Source organism: Pleurodeles waltl, chromosome 7 (assembly GCF_031143425.1).
Source record: "Pleurodeles waltl isolate 20211129_DDA chromosome 7, aPleWal1.hap1.20221129, whole genome shotgun sequence".
In the NCBI taxonomy this organism is placed as follows: Eukaryota; Metazoa; Chordata; class Amphibia; order Caudata; family Salamandridae; genus Pleurodeles; species Pleurodeles waltl.
The window spans coordinates 1,045,382,678-1,045,404,326 of NC_090446.1; the positions used below are offsets into that span (position 1 = coordinate 1,045,382,678).

At 48.6% G+C, this 21,649-nt stretch overlaps 1 protein-coding gene across 8 annotated transcripts in view; it reads right to left on the minus strand.

Moving 5' to 3' along the window:
* The window catches only part of HELZ (helicase with zinc finger), a 1,413,339-nt gene that overhangs the window by 835,331 nt on the left and 556,359 nt on the right, over positions 1–21,649 (minus strand). For all 8 annotated transcript variants that reach the window (XM_069199901.1, XM_069199892.1, XM_069199898.1 and 5 more), the window contains one exon: positions 12,866–12,996. In XM_069199901.1, the coding sequence (XP_069056002.1) occupies positions 12,866–12,996 (131 nt within the window). The remainder of the gene's footprint in view (positions 1–12,865; positions 12,997–21,649) is intronic.

Here is a 21,649-nt window from a genome sequence, read left to right on the forward strand (position 1 = left end):
TAGGGGATGTGAGAGCTACCAGGAGGACTACCTTCCAGGATAGAAACTTCAAAGTGGATCGGTGAATTGACTCAAATGGCCATTCCATGAGCTGTGCAAGGATTGTGTTCAGCTGCCACAAAGGAGGGGGAGGTCTAAATGGTGGAAAGATCCTGAAGAGCCTTTTCAGAAATAGTTTGATGAGTTTGGAGGACCATAAGGAGAGTGTCGTATGTGAATGCCTAAAATGAGAAATGGCATGAGTTAGGCCTGAACGTGCCAAGTGCAATAGTAGGGCAATATCTGCTCCAGTGAGGAAGACAGTGGATGTTTCTGTTGCTGTTGACACCATAAACAGATTCTCTTCCACACACAGGAGTAAGTTTTGATAGTGCTGGTTATTCTGGCTCTGGAGAGTATGTCCCTGCACACGGGAAGGATGTCTAGATGGCCGAACTCATTGTGCTCAGGAGCCATGCTGATAAGTGAAGGGATTCTGGATTTGGGTGCAAGACCTGACTGATGTTCATGGTCACAAGCTAAGTGGTATGTGAAAGCAATGATTCTGTACCATGCCATCGAAAATGCATTCCCCCATAATCCCCGATGGTGACGCCAGCTTGCAAAGTATTGGCATTTGGTGTTTGATTGACTGGCGAAGAGGTCGAAATTGGGTGTTCCTCACTGGGAGAATATGTGATAGACTATCTGCTGATCTAGGGCCAGATGTATCATCAAGGCCATTTGCGATTCGGAAATAGCGATTTTTAAGAAATCGCTATTTCCGACTCGCAAAGTGCCATGTATCACATTTGCGAATCGGTAATATCGATTTCTTAAAAATCGCAAATGCTATTACCGAATCACAAATTGCGATACCGGCCCCATTCGCAGCTACGGGCCTGTTGGGCCATATCTGCGAATTTTTAGCATTTCCAAAATTGCGATTTTTGAACCAGAAATCACAATTTTGGAAATGCAAAACCCCAGGGTGCTGGGAGCCTAAGGCCCTCTCTGCTGCACCCCAAAAAAAATTGGGGGGGGACATGTAAGGTGCACACATGCCAAAAGGGCATGTGTGCTTTACATGTACAATTTAAAAATGCATTTTTAAATTTTGCACATGGTTACCACCAAGTTTAACTTGGTGGTAATTAGCGATTCCTAAATGCCAAAATCGCATTTAGGAATTGCTTCATACATGTGCTAAGGAATCACAAATAAGGAATCCTTATTTGCGATTTCTAATTTAGAGAGTCGCAATTTGCGTCTCTCTAAACAGGGTCGCAATTTTAAGGAATCGCTATTTTAGCGATTCCTTAAAATTGCGTTCAGAATGTATTTCATACATTCTGAAATGGCATTTTGCATTTGCAAACGGGCATTCGCACCGTTTGCGAATGCAAAATGCTTTCATACATCTGGCCCCTAGTTCCCACTCGTGACAAGCTGACTTCAACCTGCTGAGAGTGTCCGCTATCTCGTTTTGCTTCCCCTGGACATATTCTGCTCCTAGATGCACTCTATGTGTGATGGTCCAATTCCAAATTTCCTGTCCTTCTTGGGAGAGGGGAAGAGATCTTGTACCTCCCTGTTTGTTCAGGTAGTGAACTGTGGCAGTAGTGTCCATCCTTATGGACACCTCTAAAATGGAAATCCGGGGAAGGAAAGCTTGCAAAGCCAGATGAACTGCTTTCAGCTCTAGGAGGTTGATGTGCAGACTCCGAAGAGGTGTTTGCCACTTGTCGCTGATCTGTAGATCTGGAAGAGATGCTTCTCATCCTTCTAGCGAAGCATCTGTAGTGATGACCCATGGAGATGGTTGCAGGAGGAAGGTGAAACCGATTGATAGGTGTTTTTCCTCAATCCACCAATTTAGTGTCTTGATCATGACTGGAGTGATCGGATCACCAAAACCGTCTGTGGCTTGAATGCATTGGAGGCTGGGCTCCCCCTGGAGAGGACGCTTCCTCAGTTTGCAAAACGGTACTGGTGGGATACAAGAAGACATCGTCCCTAGTAACTGCTTGGAAAGGTGTACTGGAATGCATTTTCTTTTCCGAATAACTTTTTGTCAAAGCAAATCGTTTCCGTTGCCTTTCTGTCATGGCTCATGCCATGTTGGACTTGGTGTCCAGAATTGCCCCCAAAAAGGTTGTAGTCCACGTGGGTTGGACTTTTTCCAATTTGTTTAATAGTTCAATACACATTCTTGTCAATTTTTGTGCTGCTCAAAATGACTTCGCTTTGATGTAAGGAAATGCCTCCTTGGCATGGTTACCCCCTAACTTTTTGCCTTTGCTGATGCTAAGTTGTGATTGAAAGTGTGCTGGGACCCTGCAAACCAGGCCCTAGCACCATTGTTCTTTCCCTAAACTGTACCTTTGCTTCCACAATTGGCACAGACCTGGCACTTGATAAGTCCCTTATAACTGGTACCCCTGGTACCAAGGGACCTGATGCCAAGGAAGGTCTCTAAGGGCTGCAGCATGTCTTATGCCACCCTGGGGACCCCCTCACTCAGCACATGCACACTGAATCACAGCTTGTGTGTGCTGGTGGGGAGAAAATGACTAAGTCGGCATGGCACTCCCCTCAGAGTTCCATGCCCACAACCCACTGCCGGTGGCATAGGTAAGTCACCTCTCTAGCAGGCCTTACAGCCCTAAGGCAGGGTGCACTATACCACAGGTGAGGGCATATGTGCATGAGCACTATGCCCCTACAGTGTCTAAGCAAAACCTTAGACATTGTAAGTGCAGGGTAGCCATAAGAGTATATGGTCTGGGAGTTTGTCAAACACGAACTCCACAGTTCCATAATGGCTACACTGAAATCTGGGAAGTTTGGTATCAAACTTCTCAGCACAATAAATGCACACTGATGCCAGTGTGCAATTTATTGTAACATGCACCCAGAGGGCCTCTTAGAGATGCCCCCTGAATACCAACCGACTTCTAGTGTGGGGCTGATCAGTTTCCGCCAGCCTGCCATAACCAGACGAATTGCTGGCCACATGGGGAGAGTGCCTTTGACACTCTGTGGCCAGGAACAAAGCCTGCACTGGGTGGAGGTGCTTCACACCTCCCTCTGCAGGAACTGAAATACTTGGCGGTGAGCCTCAAAGGCTCACCCCCTTTGTTACAGTGCCCCAGGGCATCCCAGCTAGTGGAGATGCCCGCCCCTCCGGCCACTGCCCCTACTTTCGGCGGCAAGGCTGGAGGAGATGATTAGGAAAACAAGGAGGAGTCACCCACCAGTCAGGACAGCCCCTAAGGTGCCCTGAGATGAGGTGACCCCTGCCTTTAGAAATCCTCCATCTTAGTTTTGGAGGATTACCCCATTAGGATTAGGGATGTGCCCCCCTCCCCACAGGGAGGAGGCGCAAAGAGGGTGTAGCCACCCTCCAGGACAGTACCCACTGGCTACTGCCCTCCCAGACCTGAACACACCCATAAATCTAGTATTTAGGGGCACCCCAGAACCCAGGAAATCAGATTCCTGCAACCCGAACTAAGAAGAAGGACTGCTGACCTGTAAACCTGCAGAGACGACAGAAGATGACAACTGCTTTGGCCCCAGGTCTACCGACCTGTCTCCTGACTCGAAAAACTGCAACAGCGACGCATCCAACAGGGACCAGCGACCTGTGAAGCCTCAGAAGACTGCCTTGAACCTAAGGACCAGGAAACTCCTGTGAGCAGCGGCTCTGCTTAAGAAACAGCAACAATCTTGCAACTTTTAAAGACTTCAACTTTCCCGCAGGAAGCGTGAGACCTTCCACTCTGTATCCGGCTCCCCCGGCTAGAAACAGAGAACAAACACCAAAGGGAGGACTCCCTGGCGACTGCGACCCCGTGAGTAGCCCGAGATGACCCCCCCTGGACCCCCACAGCGACGGCTGAAGAGAGAATCCAGAGGGTCCCCCTGACCGCGACTGCCTGTGACATGGGACCCGACACCTGGACCAAGCACTGCACCCAGGACCTAAGGAACTGAACCTCAGTGGAGGAGTGACCCCCAGGCGACCCTCTGCCTAGCCCAGTTGGTGGCTGGCCCAAGAAGCCCTCCCTGTGCAGGCCTGCACCGCTTGAGTGACCCCCGGGTCCCTCCATTGTTTCCTACATAAAACCAGACGCCTGCTGTGCACACTGCACCCGGCCACCCCTGTGCCGCTGAAGGTGTGTTTCGTGTGTCTACTTGTGTCCCTCCCAGTGCTCCACAAAACCCCCCTGGTCTGCCCCTCAAGGACGCGGATACTTACCTGCTGGCAGACTGGAACCGGAGCATCCCTGTTCTCCATAGGCGCCTTCTATTTGCCAGTGGGTGCCAATGGTGTGGATAAGTGCTCAGTGTAGTAGGAAATGACCCCATGGCAGGTCATGTTCCTGCCTGAAGTCTTCGAATGGCATCAGGTTGCCCTGTCTGTATAGGTCCCCCATCTGCGTGGCCCTTGATTCCTTCCAGGTCATCAATCTTCTCCACTCGCCTGCGCGAGGCAGCCATTGAAGCCACGTCATTGGTATCTCAGGTGTGTAAGGCATTCTCATGCCTGTCTTCTGGAGCCACTGCCTCCTGCATTGGCGGAAGACCTGAATCTCCGGAGCGGGCAATGGGTCCGACTTAGAGAGTTTAAAGAAGAGACCAGCCAGCTCAGAGATAGGCGGAGTCGACATGGTCCCATCACCTGGTCAGGCCCTGCGCTCTGCCGTCCACAGGATCAACCACTGCAACTGGGCCGCCAGGTAGTAGGATTCAAAGTCTGGGACTGCTAGGCCCCCCTTCGTTCGCAGTCTTCTGAGGGTGGCAAGTGCCTCTCTGCATCTCCCCATATGAATGCCGTAATCAAGGATTCCAATTCCCTGAAAAGCGCGATAGGGACCCAGATCGGTAAGACCGCAAAATAGTATCAGAGTCTCGGCAGTGCCACCATCTTAATTAGTGATATTCTTCCAGCAACGGGCAGTGGAAGCGACCTCCAGAAGCCCAAATTGGATTTCAGTGCCATCATGGCACTCCCTATATTACCTTCCCGGATATCCGCACTAGTATGGTAAACCTGGACTCCCAGGTAGGTCATGCATCGGGGCTCCCAGGATACATGTCCCAACCCTTCGGGTGGGTCCCGGTTTGCAGAGAGCAGGAACAGGAACGATTTCTGCCAGTTTACCTGTAGCCTTGCCAGTTGGCCAAATTGTGCCAAGAGTGCCTGGGCTCCCTTTAGCTCCGACCCCGCGTCTTGTAAGAACAGGAGTAGATCGTCCGCGTACAGTGCTAACTTATGATGGCGGTTTCTGTACTTTAGCTCCAAATACCAAGTGGCGGTTCGTGCTTGGGTAGCTAATGGTTCCATTGCCAATGCAAATAATAATGGTGAGAGTGGACAACCCTGCCTGGTGCCCCTTTCTGCTGAGTATTGCTCTTAGATTGTGACCCCGGTTCTGACACGTGATTTAGGGTCTGTGTATAACAGTTTTGTCCATTTGATAAAGCCCTCGCCCAGTCCCATATGTTCGAGGACTGCATATAAATAATCCCACTCTAAACTATTGAATGCCTTTTCTATATCTACTGCTAGTATAGTTGCAGTACCCACGTGTGGCGTGATGGTTTCTAGTATATGGATAGCTTGTCAGATATTCTGGGCTATGTTCCGGGTGGGGATGAACCCTGCCTGGTCTGTATGAACTAAACAAGTCATATATGGGAGCAACCTTGTTGCTAGTGTGCAACTTAGGATCTTGTAGTCCGAATTCAGCACGGACAGGGGCCTGTAAGCTCTGCTATCATTAGCAGGCTTGGCGGGTTTAAGCAGAGGAATTATCAGGGCTTCCCTTGTGGAATCTGGGAGGCATTCCGCCTCTTGTACCTTGCTGTATAACTGCGCCAATTTAGGGGCCAGTTCTTCTATGTACGTGGCGTAGAATTCTATTGGCAAACCATCTGTCCTGGGGTTTTTCCCCTCGCCAGGCCCATAAGGGCTTCTCTAATTTCTGCGACTTCTATTTCGCCTCCCAGGGCGACCCTATTCTCATCTTCAAGGCACTGGTGCGGAAGATGCCTGAGGAATGTCTGTATAACTTACCCCTCCCCATATGGGACAAGTGTGGTGTAGTATTCGAGGAAATTACAATTAATTTCATCCTGCCGATATAATCTGCTCCCTGTGGGGTCATGAGCTCTATTACGGGGGTCCCTCATTTTGCGGAATTGGCCAACCATGCAAGCAGCACACTTGTTTTATCCCTCTCCGCGTGTGCCCTTATCATGTAGTTTTTATAGTCAAAACACCGGAGCCTCTCAGTGTGCTCTGCTACCCTCTCTCTGGCCTCGCTCACCTCCCCCTACAGCTCGGGGCGTTCCAGACTTTGTTTTTCTAATGTTCGTAGCTCAGTCTCTGCTATCTCTATTTCAAGTAGGAGTGTCCTCCTAATTCCCATTGATGTAGCTATACATCATCCCCGAACTACTACCTTAAATGCGTCCCACAGTATCTGGGGAGAAGGGGCCGCAGCCTCATTCTCCTTGAAATAGTGTTTGATGTGTCCCCTTAATTGGTCTGGCGCATTGGGAGAATTCATAATCCACAGGTAGTTGTATCCATCAGAAATTCTTCTTCCCAAGTACTCTACATCTCTGACCTGAGTATGTACCTCGGGTGTGCATAGAAAGGTGTCCAATCGCACATGTAAGTCATGTACTGCAGAAAAGAAGGAGTAATCCCTGGTGCTCGGGTTAAGGTGTTTCCAGGAGTCTAGCAGACGCCATTCGGCCTGACACTGCTGGAGTTTTTTTGCCATAGCGTTCACTAGTGAGACCCTCAACCGAGGGTGGGACCAATCTAGTTCAGGGTTGGCCACACAAATAAATTCCCCCCTCAATCAGTACTGTGTAAAGCAGGTGAGGGGCCAGTGGTCTACAAATGTGCTCTGGTCTGTGTCTGTGTATGGCGCATATACATTTATTAGTGCAATGTCTCGTCCCCCCAGCTGGCCAGTGTCCACTACGAAGCACCCATTAGGATCTAGAAGTGTGCTGGTCACTTGGAATGGTACTCCCGCTCTAATACATATTAGGGTGCCCGTGCATATGCAGAGTAGGTTGTGTAGTACACTTGACCCCTCCACCTTCTCTTCAGCACCGCCCCTTCCACTGCTGTCAAGTGTGTCTCCTGCAGCATCACTATGTGAGGCCCTCTCCTCTGCAGGTAGGAATATACCTTATATCGTTTAGTTATACTATGCATGCCTCTGACATTCCAGGAGATCACCTTATAATGCTGTAAATCCCCCATGAGGAATCAATGGCACAGTTTTGTCCCTGTTCATCCACTTGTCATGCAAAGGGAGCATAATTACATTATCTACCTTCAGAGATTCTTGTTGGGTGATGCAGCGGTCGGGTTTCTTTATAACTTCAAACAACAATCTCCCCAAATCCCCTTCCCCCGGACAGGTGACAGAACAACCCCCCATCCAAACTATTGCAAGCAGATATCAATACTTAAGGGGTGTGTGAGATTAGTTCTCCAGCCACGCAGAGCTCACAGCGCCAGGCGCTTCCCAGTCCTGTTTCTTCGAGCCTCGGAGTTCCATTTCTCATCTTGTCTCTGACTCTTCACAGCAAGCCCCTCCATAGCAGCATCGGTCCTGGCCATGGTATCAGATTATGTCATCAGATTTTCCTGGTGTCACCACCGGTAGTTCCACGCTCATTACTGTCGAGCTCCCAGATTCTGCATCGGAGTCCGATCCTCGCGCTTCACTTATTGTCACCCGAAGATTGTGGGCTAGCTTCTCCCCCACTTAATGATGCCACAGCAGCAGTGGTACGTTGTCTCTCCCTTTGGGCTTCCTCCAAGGTGGGTGCCACCCCTCTGCAGCGGGGTCCCCTGGATCGCTGTTGCCTGCTCTTGGGTCTAGTTCTGCGAGGTACACGCAGCCTTCGTGTTTATCTAGCCATTCTCTTGCTTCTTGTGGTGTTCGAAAAAATCTTGCCCTTCGCCACCCTCACTATAGCAGGAAAAAGCATGGCGTACGGGTGGTTTAATGTTCGCAACTGTTTTTTAATCTCCAGAAAAGTGTCTCTTTGTTTTTGCACCTCGTGGATAAGTCAGGGAAAATTCGAGCTTTGTTTGTTGTTTTCCACTCTCAATTCCTCACCTTTTCTAGCTTGGGCAAGGATGTGGTCCCGGTCTTTATAGTGCAGTAGGCTGGCTACCACCGGCTGCGGCAGGGCCCCAGGGGGAGGCGACCGCGCCGGCACTCTATGTGCTCTCTGGAAAGCAAAGAATCACGGCAGGCCCTCCGGTGAAACCTCAGTGCTTATCCAGTTCTCTGGATATACAGCCAAGTCTTTAAGTTCAACTTTCTCAGGCAGTCCCACTATGCGGATATTGTTTCTTCTTGATCTATTTTCAGCATCCTCTGTGCAGGCCATTAGAGTCCCTACTTGCTTCTCCAGGGTGGACACACGGTCTCCTGTTGCTGATATTGCCGGTTTGAGCTCCTCCATGTCTCCTTCCGTCATTGCAACACTTTCGGCCAGGCGTCTTTGGTCCTCTCGCAGTAAGCCCAAGTCCGTAGCCAGTGTATCTATTTTAGATTCCAGAATTTCCCTGGAAGTCGTGATGGCTTGCAGTATGTCCCTTAAAGAGGGGCCCGCCGCAGGGCCGTCAAGAGGCACTGACTGCGCAGTGCTTGTATGTGATGAGGTAGGGTAGTCAGGTTGCAAGCTGGTGTCTCCAACCATGTCCTTTTTCTTATTAGGTCTACCCTTTTTTTAGGAGATCGCTGCTGTCGCACAGCAGTGCTGGGTTATCGTGAGCTCGGGGCTTGTTTTTTTTTGGGTGGAGAGGGCCCCCCCCATTAAGGCGACGCTCGTCTTCGCCGCCTGAGTCCAGCCCGCAAGGCCCCTCTGTCTCCCCCCGGGCCCAGCCAGTTCTCTCCTGCAATGCCTCTGCCACAGTTCTCTCTGTTGGGGGAAGAGTTCCCTCAGGACGTGCTGCTTTCCGCGCTCTCACCTCTCTCAGACATGGGTGGCAGGGCCAGCAGTGCCTACGTCGCAGCCCGCTGCCATCCTCGCACAGTCGGGCCACGCTCGGTCTCCATTGATGTGGGGGAGGGGTGCCACAAATCTCCCCCACCTCCCCCCATTGCCTCATCGGGGTAGGGGCCACAAGCCTGGTAGCCACGATCTATGGGCTCCCCTCTCCCCCATGGGCCCTCTCCGCGGTTGGAAGGGGGAGGGGCCAGCTGCGAAGTCCTCCCGGGCCCGGTGCACCCGCAAGGGCACAGGGCCACCTCTTTAGGCTCTGCCAGTTTGATGCACAGGTTCGGCTCTCCAGCTTGCTGGGCTCAGCAGCACACACGGACCATGCTCGTCCCTCGTGTGGCTGCCCTGATCGCGAGCGGCTCAGTTTGCTTTCTCACCGTGGACTGTCTTTGGGCCCCACCACTGCTCTCTTGCATCGTTTTAATGGGTGCCTCCCAGGGAGATTTTTTTATTTATGCATAAGGGGAGCGGCCCCTTTGGCAAGGGCCACTCCCCTTGAGGCAATTTACAAATAGGCCTTTTCTGACGCCCCTCCCCGGGAGGGCAGATCTGCCTTTTTTTAATTAGGACAATCTGCCCCCAGGGAGGGTAGAAGCCACCAGACGCCAGGGATATATATATATATATATTTTTGTTTTTGACATGTGGCGCATGACCCCTTAGGCAAGGGTCGTTCCCTTCGGGGGGAGGGCGGTTTAATTTATTTTATTTCTGACTGCCTTGGGGGAGATCGGCCTCTTTTAATTAGGCGAATTTGCCCCCAAGGGGGACAGAAACCACTAGACACCAGGGATTTTTTCTTTTTTATAGATGGGGAGCGACCCCTTCGACAACGGTCGCTCCCGTGGGGGGGCAAATTGATTTTAGGTCATTTCTGCCTCCCACGTGGCAGATCTGCACATTTCTATTAGGCCAATTTGCCCCCAGGGGGAGCAGAAAACACTTAGGCACCAGGGATTGGTATGTATGTGTGTGTGTGTGTTTTGTTTGGGGGGGCAACCCCTTGGGCAAGAGTCGTTCCCCATGGTGGCACATCACTGTTGGCCATCAGCCTATTTTTGTAAGGCCCATCTGCCCCCAAAAGGGGCAGAAAGCCCACCAGAATTATTATTTTTTTTTTTTCAAAAAAAGAGGGTGGGGTATGACTATACCCTCACCCCCAAATACATGGGGACAAAGTTGTTTTGCCCACCAGTGGGCAGATGGGGCAATTACCCACGATACATCTCCAGGGAGGGGGTGGGGGCATGCAGAAAGGCTACTAGACACCGGGGAATAAAAAAAATAAAAAATAGTGGGCTGGTGGCTACCAACTAGTATGGGTATGCTCCCACCCCAAGTGAAGGAAGTAACAGTCTTTCAGCTCTCCCCCTGCACACTAAAACATCTTATCCCATGTCAAGCAAGAGAACATTTGATTATTTTGGGTTTTGATTTTACATTTGGGCCATGAGAGCTTGTCTAACTCTCAAAACTGTTGCACTTGGAATGGTGAGGTTTTTGGACTTTGGGACGCTGCCATCTAAAAAAAATGTACAAGATCTAGACACATCTGAAAAGTAAAAATCTGGGAGAGTCCATGGTGGTGTGCTTCACATGCACTCCATACTATTTTCTTATCCACAATGCCATGCAAACCTCCAACTTTGCTTGAAATCACACATTTTCCCCACATTTATGTGATGGAACCTTCCGGAATCTGCAGGAATCCACAAAATACCAACCACCCACCATTGTTGCATCTACACCGATGAACAATCTGCCACACTTGTCAGCCTAAAAACTTTTTTTTCCAAACTGCCCCTTTGGACTCATTTTGGTTCCCCATCACAGGGACTTGGCCCACCTACACAAGTGAGGTATTATTTGTACCGGGAGACTGAGGGGAACGTTGGGTGGTGGGAAATCTGTCCCGGTGCGGTGACCCCACACAGAAATGTGGGAAAAATTTGATTTTTTTTGCAAAATTTGAGGTTTGCTGATTATTCTGTGTAAGAAAACACTGGGAGATCTACGCAAGTCAGACCTCCCTGGACTCCCTTGGGTGTCTAGTTTTAAGGAATGTTTGGATTTGGTAGGTTTCCCTAGATGGCTGCTAAGCCCAGGACCAAAAACGTAGGTGGCCCTCCTGCCCCAAAATACAGGTAGCTTAGTATTTGATAATTTGTATGTGTCCACTTTGTGCTTTGGGGCATTCCCTGTTGCGGGCACTAGGCCTACCCACACAAGTTAGGTACCATTTTTATCGGGAGACCTGGGGGAAAGCTGGGTGGAAGGACATTTGTAGCTCCTCTCAGATTCCAGAACTTTATGTCACCGAAATGAGTGGAAACAGTGTTTTTTGTTTCCAAATTATGAGGTTTGCACAGGATTCTGGGTAACAGAACGCAGTGAGAGCGCCACAAGTCACCCCATCCAGGGTTCCCCTAGGTATCTAGTTTTCAAAAATGCAGGTTTTCCTAGGTGCCGGCTGAGCTAGAGACCAAAATCCACAGCTAGGCACACTTTCCTAAAAATACATCAGATTTCAATGTAAAAATGTGATGTGTCCATGTTCCGTTTCCTGTCGCGGGCACTAGGCCTACCCACACAAGTGAGGTACCATTTTTATCGGGAGACTTGGGGGAACACAGAATAGCAGAACAAGTGTTATTTCCCCTTGTCTTTCTCTACATTTTTTCTTTCCAAATGTAAGAAGTGTAGAAGTCTATTTGAGAAATGCCCTGTAATTCACATGCTAGTATGGGGACCCTGGAATTCAGAGATGTGCAAATAACCACTGCTTCTCAACACCTTAACTTGTGCCCATTTTGGAAATACAAACGTTTCCTTGATATCTAGCTTTCATTCTTTATATTTCACCAAAATAATTGCTGTATACCCAGTATACAATGGAAGTCCACTGCAAGGTGCAGCTCCTTTATTGGCTCTGGGTACCTAGGGTTCATGATGAACCTACAAGCCCTATATATCCCCACAATCAGAAGAGTCCAGCAGACATAATGGTATATTGCTTTCGAAAATCTGAAATCGTAGGAAAAAACTACAGAGTAAAACGTGGAGAAAAATGGCCTTAATGTCAATATTATTTTAATTTCAGGTGTGATTTTCCAGCAGAAAACCTTATAATATCTACACAAATGACCCCTTGTTGAATTCAGAATGTTGTCTCCTTTTTAGAAATGTTTAACTTTCTGGGATCCAATATTGGTTTCACACCCATTTCTGTCACTAACTGGAAGGAGGCTAAAAGCACAAAAACATAGTCCCAGTAAAATGCCAAAATTGTATTGATTTTCCGATTCAAGCCTGTCTGTTCATGAAAGCTGGGAAGATGGTGATTTTAGCCCTTTTTCTGCGTTTTTCTTTTTGGACAGAATTTTTGCTGTATTTTAGCTAATTTCTTGGTCTCCTCCAGGGGAACCTACAAATTCTGGATACCTCTAGAATCCCTCGGATGTTGGAAAAAAGGACACAAAATTGGCGTGAGTAGCTTATGTGGACAAAAAGTTAAGAGGGCCTAAGCGAGAACTGCCCCAAATAGCCAAAAAGCGCCTGCCACCTGAGAAGGAAAAGGCCTGGCAGCGAAGGGGTTAAGAAAGAAAAAAAATCTGATGCTTGGCAAATCCAAACAAAAGCTAGTATTGACTGATTAGCTGAAAAATCATGACAGGTACAAAAAACAAATGCCATCATTAAATACCCCAAGGCAGAATTTATAATAACATAAAAGACACTCAACATCACAGAATGCATGCAGATCAGAAGAATGTGTATTTCACCTAGTAAATACTTTGGCTAAAATGCAGCTAACTGCATTTCTGGCAAGTACCTGTTTGGGCTCCATGGTATGGGAGGTGTCAACGTCAGATCTGGAAAGAGGATGCTGTTGTCCTTTATTCTGTCCAAGGCATAATGCATTTCACAGAGAGGTAAGCGATTAAGCTGAAACTGAAGTTCCACCTGCATTTAAAAAGTGTAAAAATAAGGCTGTGTCCACCACATACATACCTATGACACAGTTCTCAAATTCTCTCCTAATAATACTCTAAGCCACGTTTTGCAGCCCAAGCCCTTTCGTACCATATTACTACAATTTCCCAAGGTGGTCACTATGGTCTAATCAATCTACAGCAATTAACTGGGACAGGTATGAATGCATCTAGACTGGGATATATTTAATGAATACAAGAAAAGACAGGACTTATTCTCAATCTTGATATTGTTTATGGTATGATAACTATAATTCATTTATTCAACTGTTTCATGCAGAGCTGTTGGATCATGTCATTAGTTTATTTTACATAAGACAAATTATCAGTATTAAAAAAAGGTGAAGAGCAGAACAAAATTACTAACCTACAAGTTACTTACCTTTGGTAACAATATATCTGGTAGAGACATATTCTATTTGCAGATTCCTTACCTTTGAGGCGTCAGACTGGACCCGGAGATTTTTTTCTTCGAGCAGTAGCCCTGCGCACCATTAGGTGGTGTCAGAGAACTCCGCTGGCGTTGTGGTTGCCGTGATAACGTCTCGGTCATATATAGGCCCCACATTGGCGCGATGACGTCCGTTTCTTTTCACGACTTTCCACGCCAGTAGCGCAGAGTCATGAAGAAGACTGAGAATTGTGCGCCAGAACTAGGGCCCTTAAAAGAAAGTACTTGTTGCTAGAAATCAGTTCACAGAGCAGGGAGGCTGGGCGGGTCGGTAAAGAATCTGCAACTAAAATATGTTACGACATATCGTTACCTAAGGTAAGTAACTTGTAGATCTGATAGAGATTGCAGATTCCTTACCTCTGAATAGATACCCGAGCAACACCATCCCCGGTGTGGGCTGCGAACTAAGATCACACCAAAAAGTCCTGCAGGACTGTAGGAAGTTGGCTCTGTATATACTATCTCAATTTGAGAGATACTGTGCACAGAAACCAAGGGTTGCCCTTAGAGGTTGATAGTGGCAAAATTAGATAACTCTAATGCTCTATTTTGTGGTAGTGTGGTCGAGCAGTAGGCTTATCAGAGGGTAGTGTTAAGCATTTGTTGTACACACACAGGCAATAAATGAGGAACACACACTCAAAGACTTAACTCCAGGCCAAGAGTTTTTATATAGAAAAATATATTTTCTTAAATTATTTTAGAACCACAAGATTCAAGTTTTGAAGTAAATACATAAAATGCAAGGTACTCCACACAGGTAAGTTAGGAACTTTGAATTAGAGCAATAACAGTTCCTGGGGGAGATAAGTAAGGTTAAGTTTCTGAGGTAAGTAAAGCACTTACAAGTTCAGTTTCCTGGGAATAGGCAGCCCACTGCTGGGGGTTCAAGGCAACCCCAAAGTCACCGCACCAGCAACACTGGGCCGGTCAGGTGCAGAGGTCAAAGGAGGGCCCAAAACACATAGGCGCCTATGGAGAACAGTGGTGCTGTCGGTTCCAGTCTGCCAACAGTTAAGTACCTCCATCCACTAGCTGGGATGCCCTGGGGTGTTGTAACAAAAGGTATGTGCCTTTGAGGCTCCCTGCCAGGTGTTACATTTCCTGCAGGGGGAGGTGAGAAGCACCTCCACCCAGTACAGGCTTTGATCCTAGCCACAGAGTGACAAAGGCACTCTTCCCCATGTGGCCAGAAACACGTCTGGTTGTGGCAGGCTGGCAGAAACCCATATACTCTTTATGGCTACCCTGCACTTACAATGTCTAAGGTTTTGCTTAGACAATGTAGGGGCATAGTGCTATGCACATATGCCCTCACCTGTGGTATAGTGCACCCTGCCTTAGGGCTGTAAGGCCTGCTAGAGGGCTGACTTACCCATGCCACAAAGGCAGTGTGAGGTGGGCACGGCACTCTGAGGTGAGTGCCATGTCGACTTAGTCATTTTCTCCTCACCAGCACACACAAGCTGTGAGGCAGTGTGCATGTGCTGAGTGAGGGGTCCCCAGGGTGGTATGCTGCAGCCCTTAGAGACCTTCCCTGGCCACAAGGCCCTTAGTACCAGGGGTACCATTTACACAGGACTTATCTGTGTGCCAGGGCTGTGCCAATTGTGGGAAAAAAGGAACAGTTTAGGGAAAGAACTCTGGTGCTGGGGCCTGGTCAGCAGGGTCTCAGCACACTTTCAATCAAACTGGCATCAACAAAAAGGCAAAAAGTCAGGGGGTAACCATGCCAAGGAGGCATTTCCTTACAGAGATCTTGCGCCACCTCTGGATGGAGACACCATTCGTGATCGACTACGCATCGATGGCCGAGTTCATCTGCTCTGACGTTCAGAGAGCCCACCAGATATTGAACCACCAGGAAAATGGCCTGGTGTTCCAGCCTAGTCCAGAAGCGAAGAGCCTCTTGACAACATGACCCCAGTCTGTATTATTTGTTGCAATACCACATGGCAGTGGTGGTGTCGGTGAAAACCTGCACCACTTTCCCTATGATAGAGGTAAGAAATTCTTTCAATGCACTACCTTCCCTTTTACAAAAGGAAGAAATGCCTTTAATGCTAGTCGGACCGCCCGAAGCTCCAACAAGTTGATATGGAGCCCGGACTTCGCCGGAGACCAGAGGCCTCTGATCTACACCTATCCCATGTGGCCGCCCCATCCCAGAAGTGATGCATCTGTCACTACTGTGAGATCTGGTTGAGGACAGGAGAGGGATCTGCCCTTGACACAATCTGGATTTGACAACCACCACTGCAGGTCTTTCGCATTTCCCTCCGAGATCTGAACCATGTCTGAGAGATTCCGCTAATGCTGCACCCACTGGAACTTCAGGTACCACTGCAGAGCCTGCATATGCCATCTGGCATGTTGGACCAGCAGGAAGGAGGAGATGAGGCCCAGCAGCCTCAAAGTCATTCTCACAGAAATCCAGAGAATAGAGGCTGAAACACTGGCATCATAGCCCAAATATTCTGGACTCGCTTTTTGGGAGGATAATCCTGAAACTGCACTGTGTGCAGAACAGCTCCATTGAAAGGGAGCGTCTGAGAGGGAGTCAGGTGTGACTTTGGAACGTTGATAGTGAACCCCAGCGAATGCAGAAGGTTCGCCATAGTCTAGAAGTGGGAGATGACTTTCTGGGGGGTGTCTGCCTTCAACAGCCAGTCGTCGAGGTAGGGGAAGACTGGGACCCCTAACCTGCACAGATGAGCTGCAACCACTACCATCACTTTTGTGAACACCCAAAGGGCACTGGTAAGGCCAAAGGTGAGCATGACGACCTGAAAGTGCTCATGACCTACCACGAATTGTAGGTAACATCTGTGAGCTGGGAAGACGGGAATATGGAAGTAGGCGTCCTGCAAGCCCAAAGCAACCATCCAGTCTCCAGTCTCCAGGGTAGAAAGGACCTGAGCCAGGGTTAACATCTTTAACTTCTCCTTCTTGAGGAAGAGAGTGAGGGACCGGAGGTCTAGGATAGGACGAAGACTCTTGTCATTTTTGGGCACCAGAAAGTAGCGTGAATAGCAACCATGACCTACTTCTGGCGCAGAGACCCTCTCTATGGCTCCCTTGGCCGAGAGAGCCTTGACTTCCTCTCGGGGAAGTGCCAAATAATCCTCCCGACAGGTGATCAAATTATGGTGGCATGGCTGGAGGAGAGGTTTGAAGGGGAGGGAGTAGCCCCTTCGGACGATCAGTAGGAAACCCACCTGTCTGTGGTAATGGATTCCCAATGAGGCAGAGGATGGCGAATTCTGCAGCTAACAGGTCCCGGATGTCCCAACGGACTAGGAAGGTCTTGAGGCAGAGAAGGGGCGGGGTGGACTGGACGGCCCGCTGACTCTGATCCACGAGGTCAGTGGATCCCACGTCCACGCAGGGGATGTGCAGCAGGTCGGTGGCTAGGTGGAAATGGACATGGATGGGTGCCCCTTTCGTAGCCACGAAAGGAGCAAGAGGCGGACTGAAGTGGGCGAGAAGCGGCTGCGAGGCCAAGGGACCGAGCCATAGCCCGGGAATCCCTAATGCGCTCGAGTGAAGAGTCCGCCTTGTCTCCGAAGAGACGAGTGCCATTAAAGGGCATGTCTATCAAGGACTGCTGGCCATCCCCCGAAAAGCCAGATGTCCTCAACCAGGCGTGGCGTCTCAGTGCCATCGCCAATACAACTGATCTACCCAATGAGTCGGTCGTATCCAGTCCACAATGGATCATGTACTTGGCTGCTTTCTCCCAGCTGTCATGGCTTGGGAGATAACATATGGAACCTCTACCAGAACTTGCGGCAGCATTTGCGCGACATTATCCCAGAGAGTATGGGAATAGCGTCCCAAAAGGCATGCAGTGTTCACGGCCTGCAGCGTTACACTGGCAGAAAAAACATTGTCTTCCCTATGTTGTCCAGCCTTTTTGACTGCCTGTCCAGGGGAGCGGTAGGGAATGTGCCAGAGGATGAAGAAGCCTGGATGACCAGGCTCTCAGGTGTATGGTGTTGGGTGAGGAAATGTGGGTCATTCGCCGCAGGCTGATGGCGGCGGGCAATAATCCTATTCACAGGAGCCCCTGTGCTGGTTTGGACCAGATCCTAAGTAGGACGTCTGTAAGTGCTTCATTGAAGAGAAGAAGGTGTTCCGAGTTGGAGGCCCCAGGCTAAAGCACTTCGGTCAGAAGTTAGGCCTCAGCTCCACAGAAGGAAGCTTGAGGTTCAGAACCTCAGCTGCCCTTCTCACCACCATTGAGTAGGACGCTCCCTTCGACGCAGCCACGGTACGGGGAGAAAACATGGCAGTGTCAGGGGAGGTGTCCAACCAACTGGCATCACCCAAATCCTGCACCCAGTCCAGTTGGGGTTCAAGCTGGTCTTTTAAAGGGTCCTGTGACCCCCCCCCTCTACACTATTGCCAGATCCATACCCACAGTAATAGGGTTCAGGATCAACCCTGGCCACAGCAGAGACCATGGAAACCGTTATCAGCGTCGAGTGACGTCGTTCCGGCTCCTGGTCATCGGGGATGAGTACAGGATCGATGTCGACTGTAGGCCCTATCGGCGCCGGGAGCATCAACGACTGACCCGACACCGGGGAAGGTGGCATTGGCACGACCGGTGTCGGAACGGATCCGGAAGCGGATCCTGAGGTGCCCTGCGAAGTTGGGACCGAAGTCGCTGACTTTGAACCTGAGGGGGCCCTCACCGACTCACCTCCAAATCTCCAAAGGCGCTGGGGATGGGTCGGGCTGCCCAAATATGAGGTGCATGGCCTCACAGAACTCCTTTAGTTGGGCAGGGGTAGCCCCGGCTCCCGAAAATTCAGGGAGGTGCGGAGCAGACCCCGACTGAGGCTCAAAGGACAGAGGCCTTGAGCGTTGATGCTCTTCTCGAGTCGCCTCGCGCGAGTGACAGGGTAAAGTCTAAGAACATTTCGCCTTCTTTGACTACTTCTTTTTACCCAAATGTGCAGATGACTTGGACGAAGAAGAATGGTGGTTACTCCGTGACCCGTTCCCTGACCTTCTTCTCGAACAGGACCGGGAACGACGTGGAGTGTCGGGCAGCCATGAGCTTTAAGGACCGCTCCCTCAGAGCTTTCGGGTTCATGGCCCGACACTCTGAGCATGACTTTGGGTCATGGTCCACTCCAAACACCAGAGGCACACGAGGTACGGATCAGTCACCAACATCATGCAGTGACAGAAGTTGCAGGGCTTGAATCCGATCCCTTGACGCAGCAAAACTCATCATAAAACAAATCTGACAAAATGTCGCAGTTAGTCGAAAAGTTCTGCACGTAGGCTGGTGCGGAAAGCAAATAACTTCTGTCAGCGCGCCAGGGTGGCGCCTATATATGACCGCAACATCATCACGGAGACCAAGATGCCAACAACGTCTGCGGAGTCGACTGACGCCAACCAACGGCACACAGGGATACTTCTCAAAGAAAAAATCTCCGGATCCAGTCTGACACCTGGGGAAATTCAAAGGTAAGGAATTTGCAACTAGAAGTTTCTATCAGATAATATTTATTAATAACAACAACAATGTAGTCTAGTATTCTTCCTTACAGTGAAATTCCTTTTTTCCTGTTTATCAAAGACACTAATTTAATGCTTAGTCCCAAGAAGAGACCAACTCATGCTTAGGAATAATTAATTTAACCCGTTCTATGTGCTGGACAGCCAGGAACCGTCCGACGCTCCAGTGCTCATGTGCGCTGGACGGCTCCCGGTCGTCTACGCATATAGCACTTGAAATCCCTATGGTCTGAGCACCAGAGGGATTTCCTTTGGATGTTTTTAGCCTTGGTCGCTAGGGAAGAGCTTCCCCAGCAACCAAGAATAAAAATATCTCCAACCCTGAAATGGCAATCAGCACGCTGTGCGTGATGACCTTACTACAGGGAAAATGAAAGTAAAATGAACCGATCGGTTCATTTGCTTTTATTTTCTTCAGTGCTTAGGGGCATATCTCAGCATCTTGAGCAAAGATTTCAACTGAAGAATACCATTTCAAAGGGGAGATTCCCTAGTGTATTTCCCTAGTGTCTCCCTGCTTGGGAATCGCCTCAGGAGGGAGATCCCCAAGCAGGGATCCACTTCATTTGGCCACTAGAGAGGGAGAGTGGCCTGTTAGGCAAGGGCTTTTGTCCCTCTCAATTTTTTAAAAATAATAAAGTCTCCCCATCCCGAGGGTGGCAGTTGGGGGCAACAGCCTCTAATCTGCCCCCTCCCCCCCCATAGGAGGTAGGAAATTTGTGGCACCCCTTAGATTCCAGAGATTTTCATCACAGAAATGTGAGGAAAATTGTTTTTTTTTTACACATTTTTAGGTTTACAAGGGATTCTGGGTAACAGAGCCTGATGTGAGCCACACAAGTCACTCCATCCTGGATTCCCCTGGGTGTCTAATTTTCAAAAATGTCCAGGCTTGCTAGATTTCCATAGGTGCCAGCTGAGCTACGACCCAAATTCGACAGCTAGGCACCCTGCAAAAATAAAGGAAAAAAAGGGTCAGTTTTGAGTGCAAAAATATAGTGTGCCCATGTTGCGTTTTGGGCCGTTTCCTGTCATGGGCACTAGGCCTAAGCACACAAGTGCAGTACCATTTTTATCAGGAGATTGGGGGGAAATGCCGGGTGGAAAGAAGTCTGTGGCTTCCATAAGATTCCAGAACCTTCCATCACAGAAATGTGAGTTAAGTGTGCTTTTTAACACACATTTTGAAGTTTGCATGGAATTCTCAGTAGTAGAACCTGGTGAGAGCCACACAAGTCACTCAATCCTGGATTCTACTAGGAGTCTATTTTTCAGAAATATACAGGTTTGTTAAGTTTCCCTAGGTGCTAGCTGAGCTACAGCCTAAAATCCACAGCTAAGCACATTGCAAAACAAAGGGTCAGTTTGTAGTGGAAAAGTGTAATGTGTCCACATTGTGTTTTTGGGCCATTTCCTGTTGCAGGCACTAGACCTACCCACACCAGTGAGGTACCATTTGTATCGGGAAACTTAGGGGAACATAGAATAGTAGAACAAGTGTTATTACCAATTGTCTATATTTTCATTAGTGCCTTCCAAATGTAAGACAGTGTTGTGTGAAAGAAGTCATTTTGAGAAATGCCCTCTAATTAACATGTTAGTATGTGTACCCCCAATTCAGAAATGCTCAAATAACCACTGCTTCTAAACTCCATATCTAATGCCCATTTCAGAAATACATGTTTCCTTGATGAACAAGTTACTTACCTTTGGTAATGCTTTTTCTGGTGGATACAGTATCTACCTGTGGATTCCTCACCTTTTGAAGACTCCCAATACGCCAGCATTAGAAGGAAATCTTTTCTTTATAGTGCTCCACATCAACGAGGACATCACACTGGAATGGCTACTCCATATGGCTTTGATGACATCAGACGGAGTCCTCGATAGCGGGCTGACATCAGTTTCACCCACTTTTTTTTTTTTTTTTTTTTTTACAGTGCCTTCGAAGCGTACGGGTGAACACCAACATACCAAGCACCGCTTGCGAACTCAATACGCGCATTTTATATAAATACCTCCTTATATAAACATATATTCGGAATACAGAATTTTCCAGAAAAAAACAGATACAATATATACAAACAATTTCATTATTGGCATAACCAGACAGGTAATGGGGAGGCGGGTGGGACCATGAGGAATCCACAAGTAGATACTGTATCCACCAGAAAAAACGTTACAGACGGAAAGTAACTTGTTCTGATGGATACATCTAACTGTGAATTCCTCACCTTTTGAACAGAATCCCAAAGTAGTCCCGCACTCTGATGGGATCACTATAAGAAAAACAGTTTTAAACGTAAGGAGCCTCAACTGGCAACCTTGTAATGGTTCAAACGGCGTATCCATCAGGTATGTTAAAACTAAATTTAAATCCCACTGAGGCATTATAAACGGAGTGGGAGGAAACCTATTAGTCAAACCCTTAAGAAACCTTAGTACTATAGGGGACTTAAATAAAGAAGGTTGCGCAAGTAAACAATTAAATGCCGACAGTGCAGACAGATAACCCTTCACTGTTGCATCCTTGCTGCGCCAAATGACAGTCTTTTTTTTAAAACACTAGACAAATGGGCCTTTAAAGGATCAATGTCTCTCTCCTCACACCATTTAACAAACTTGGCCCATC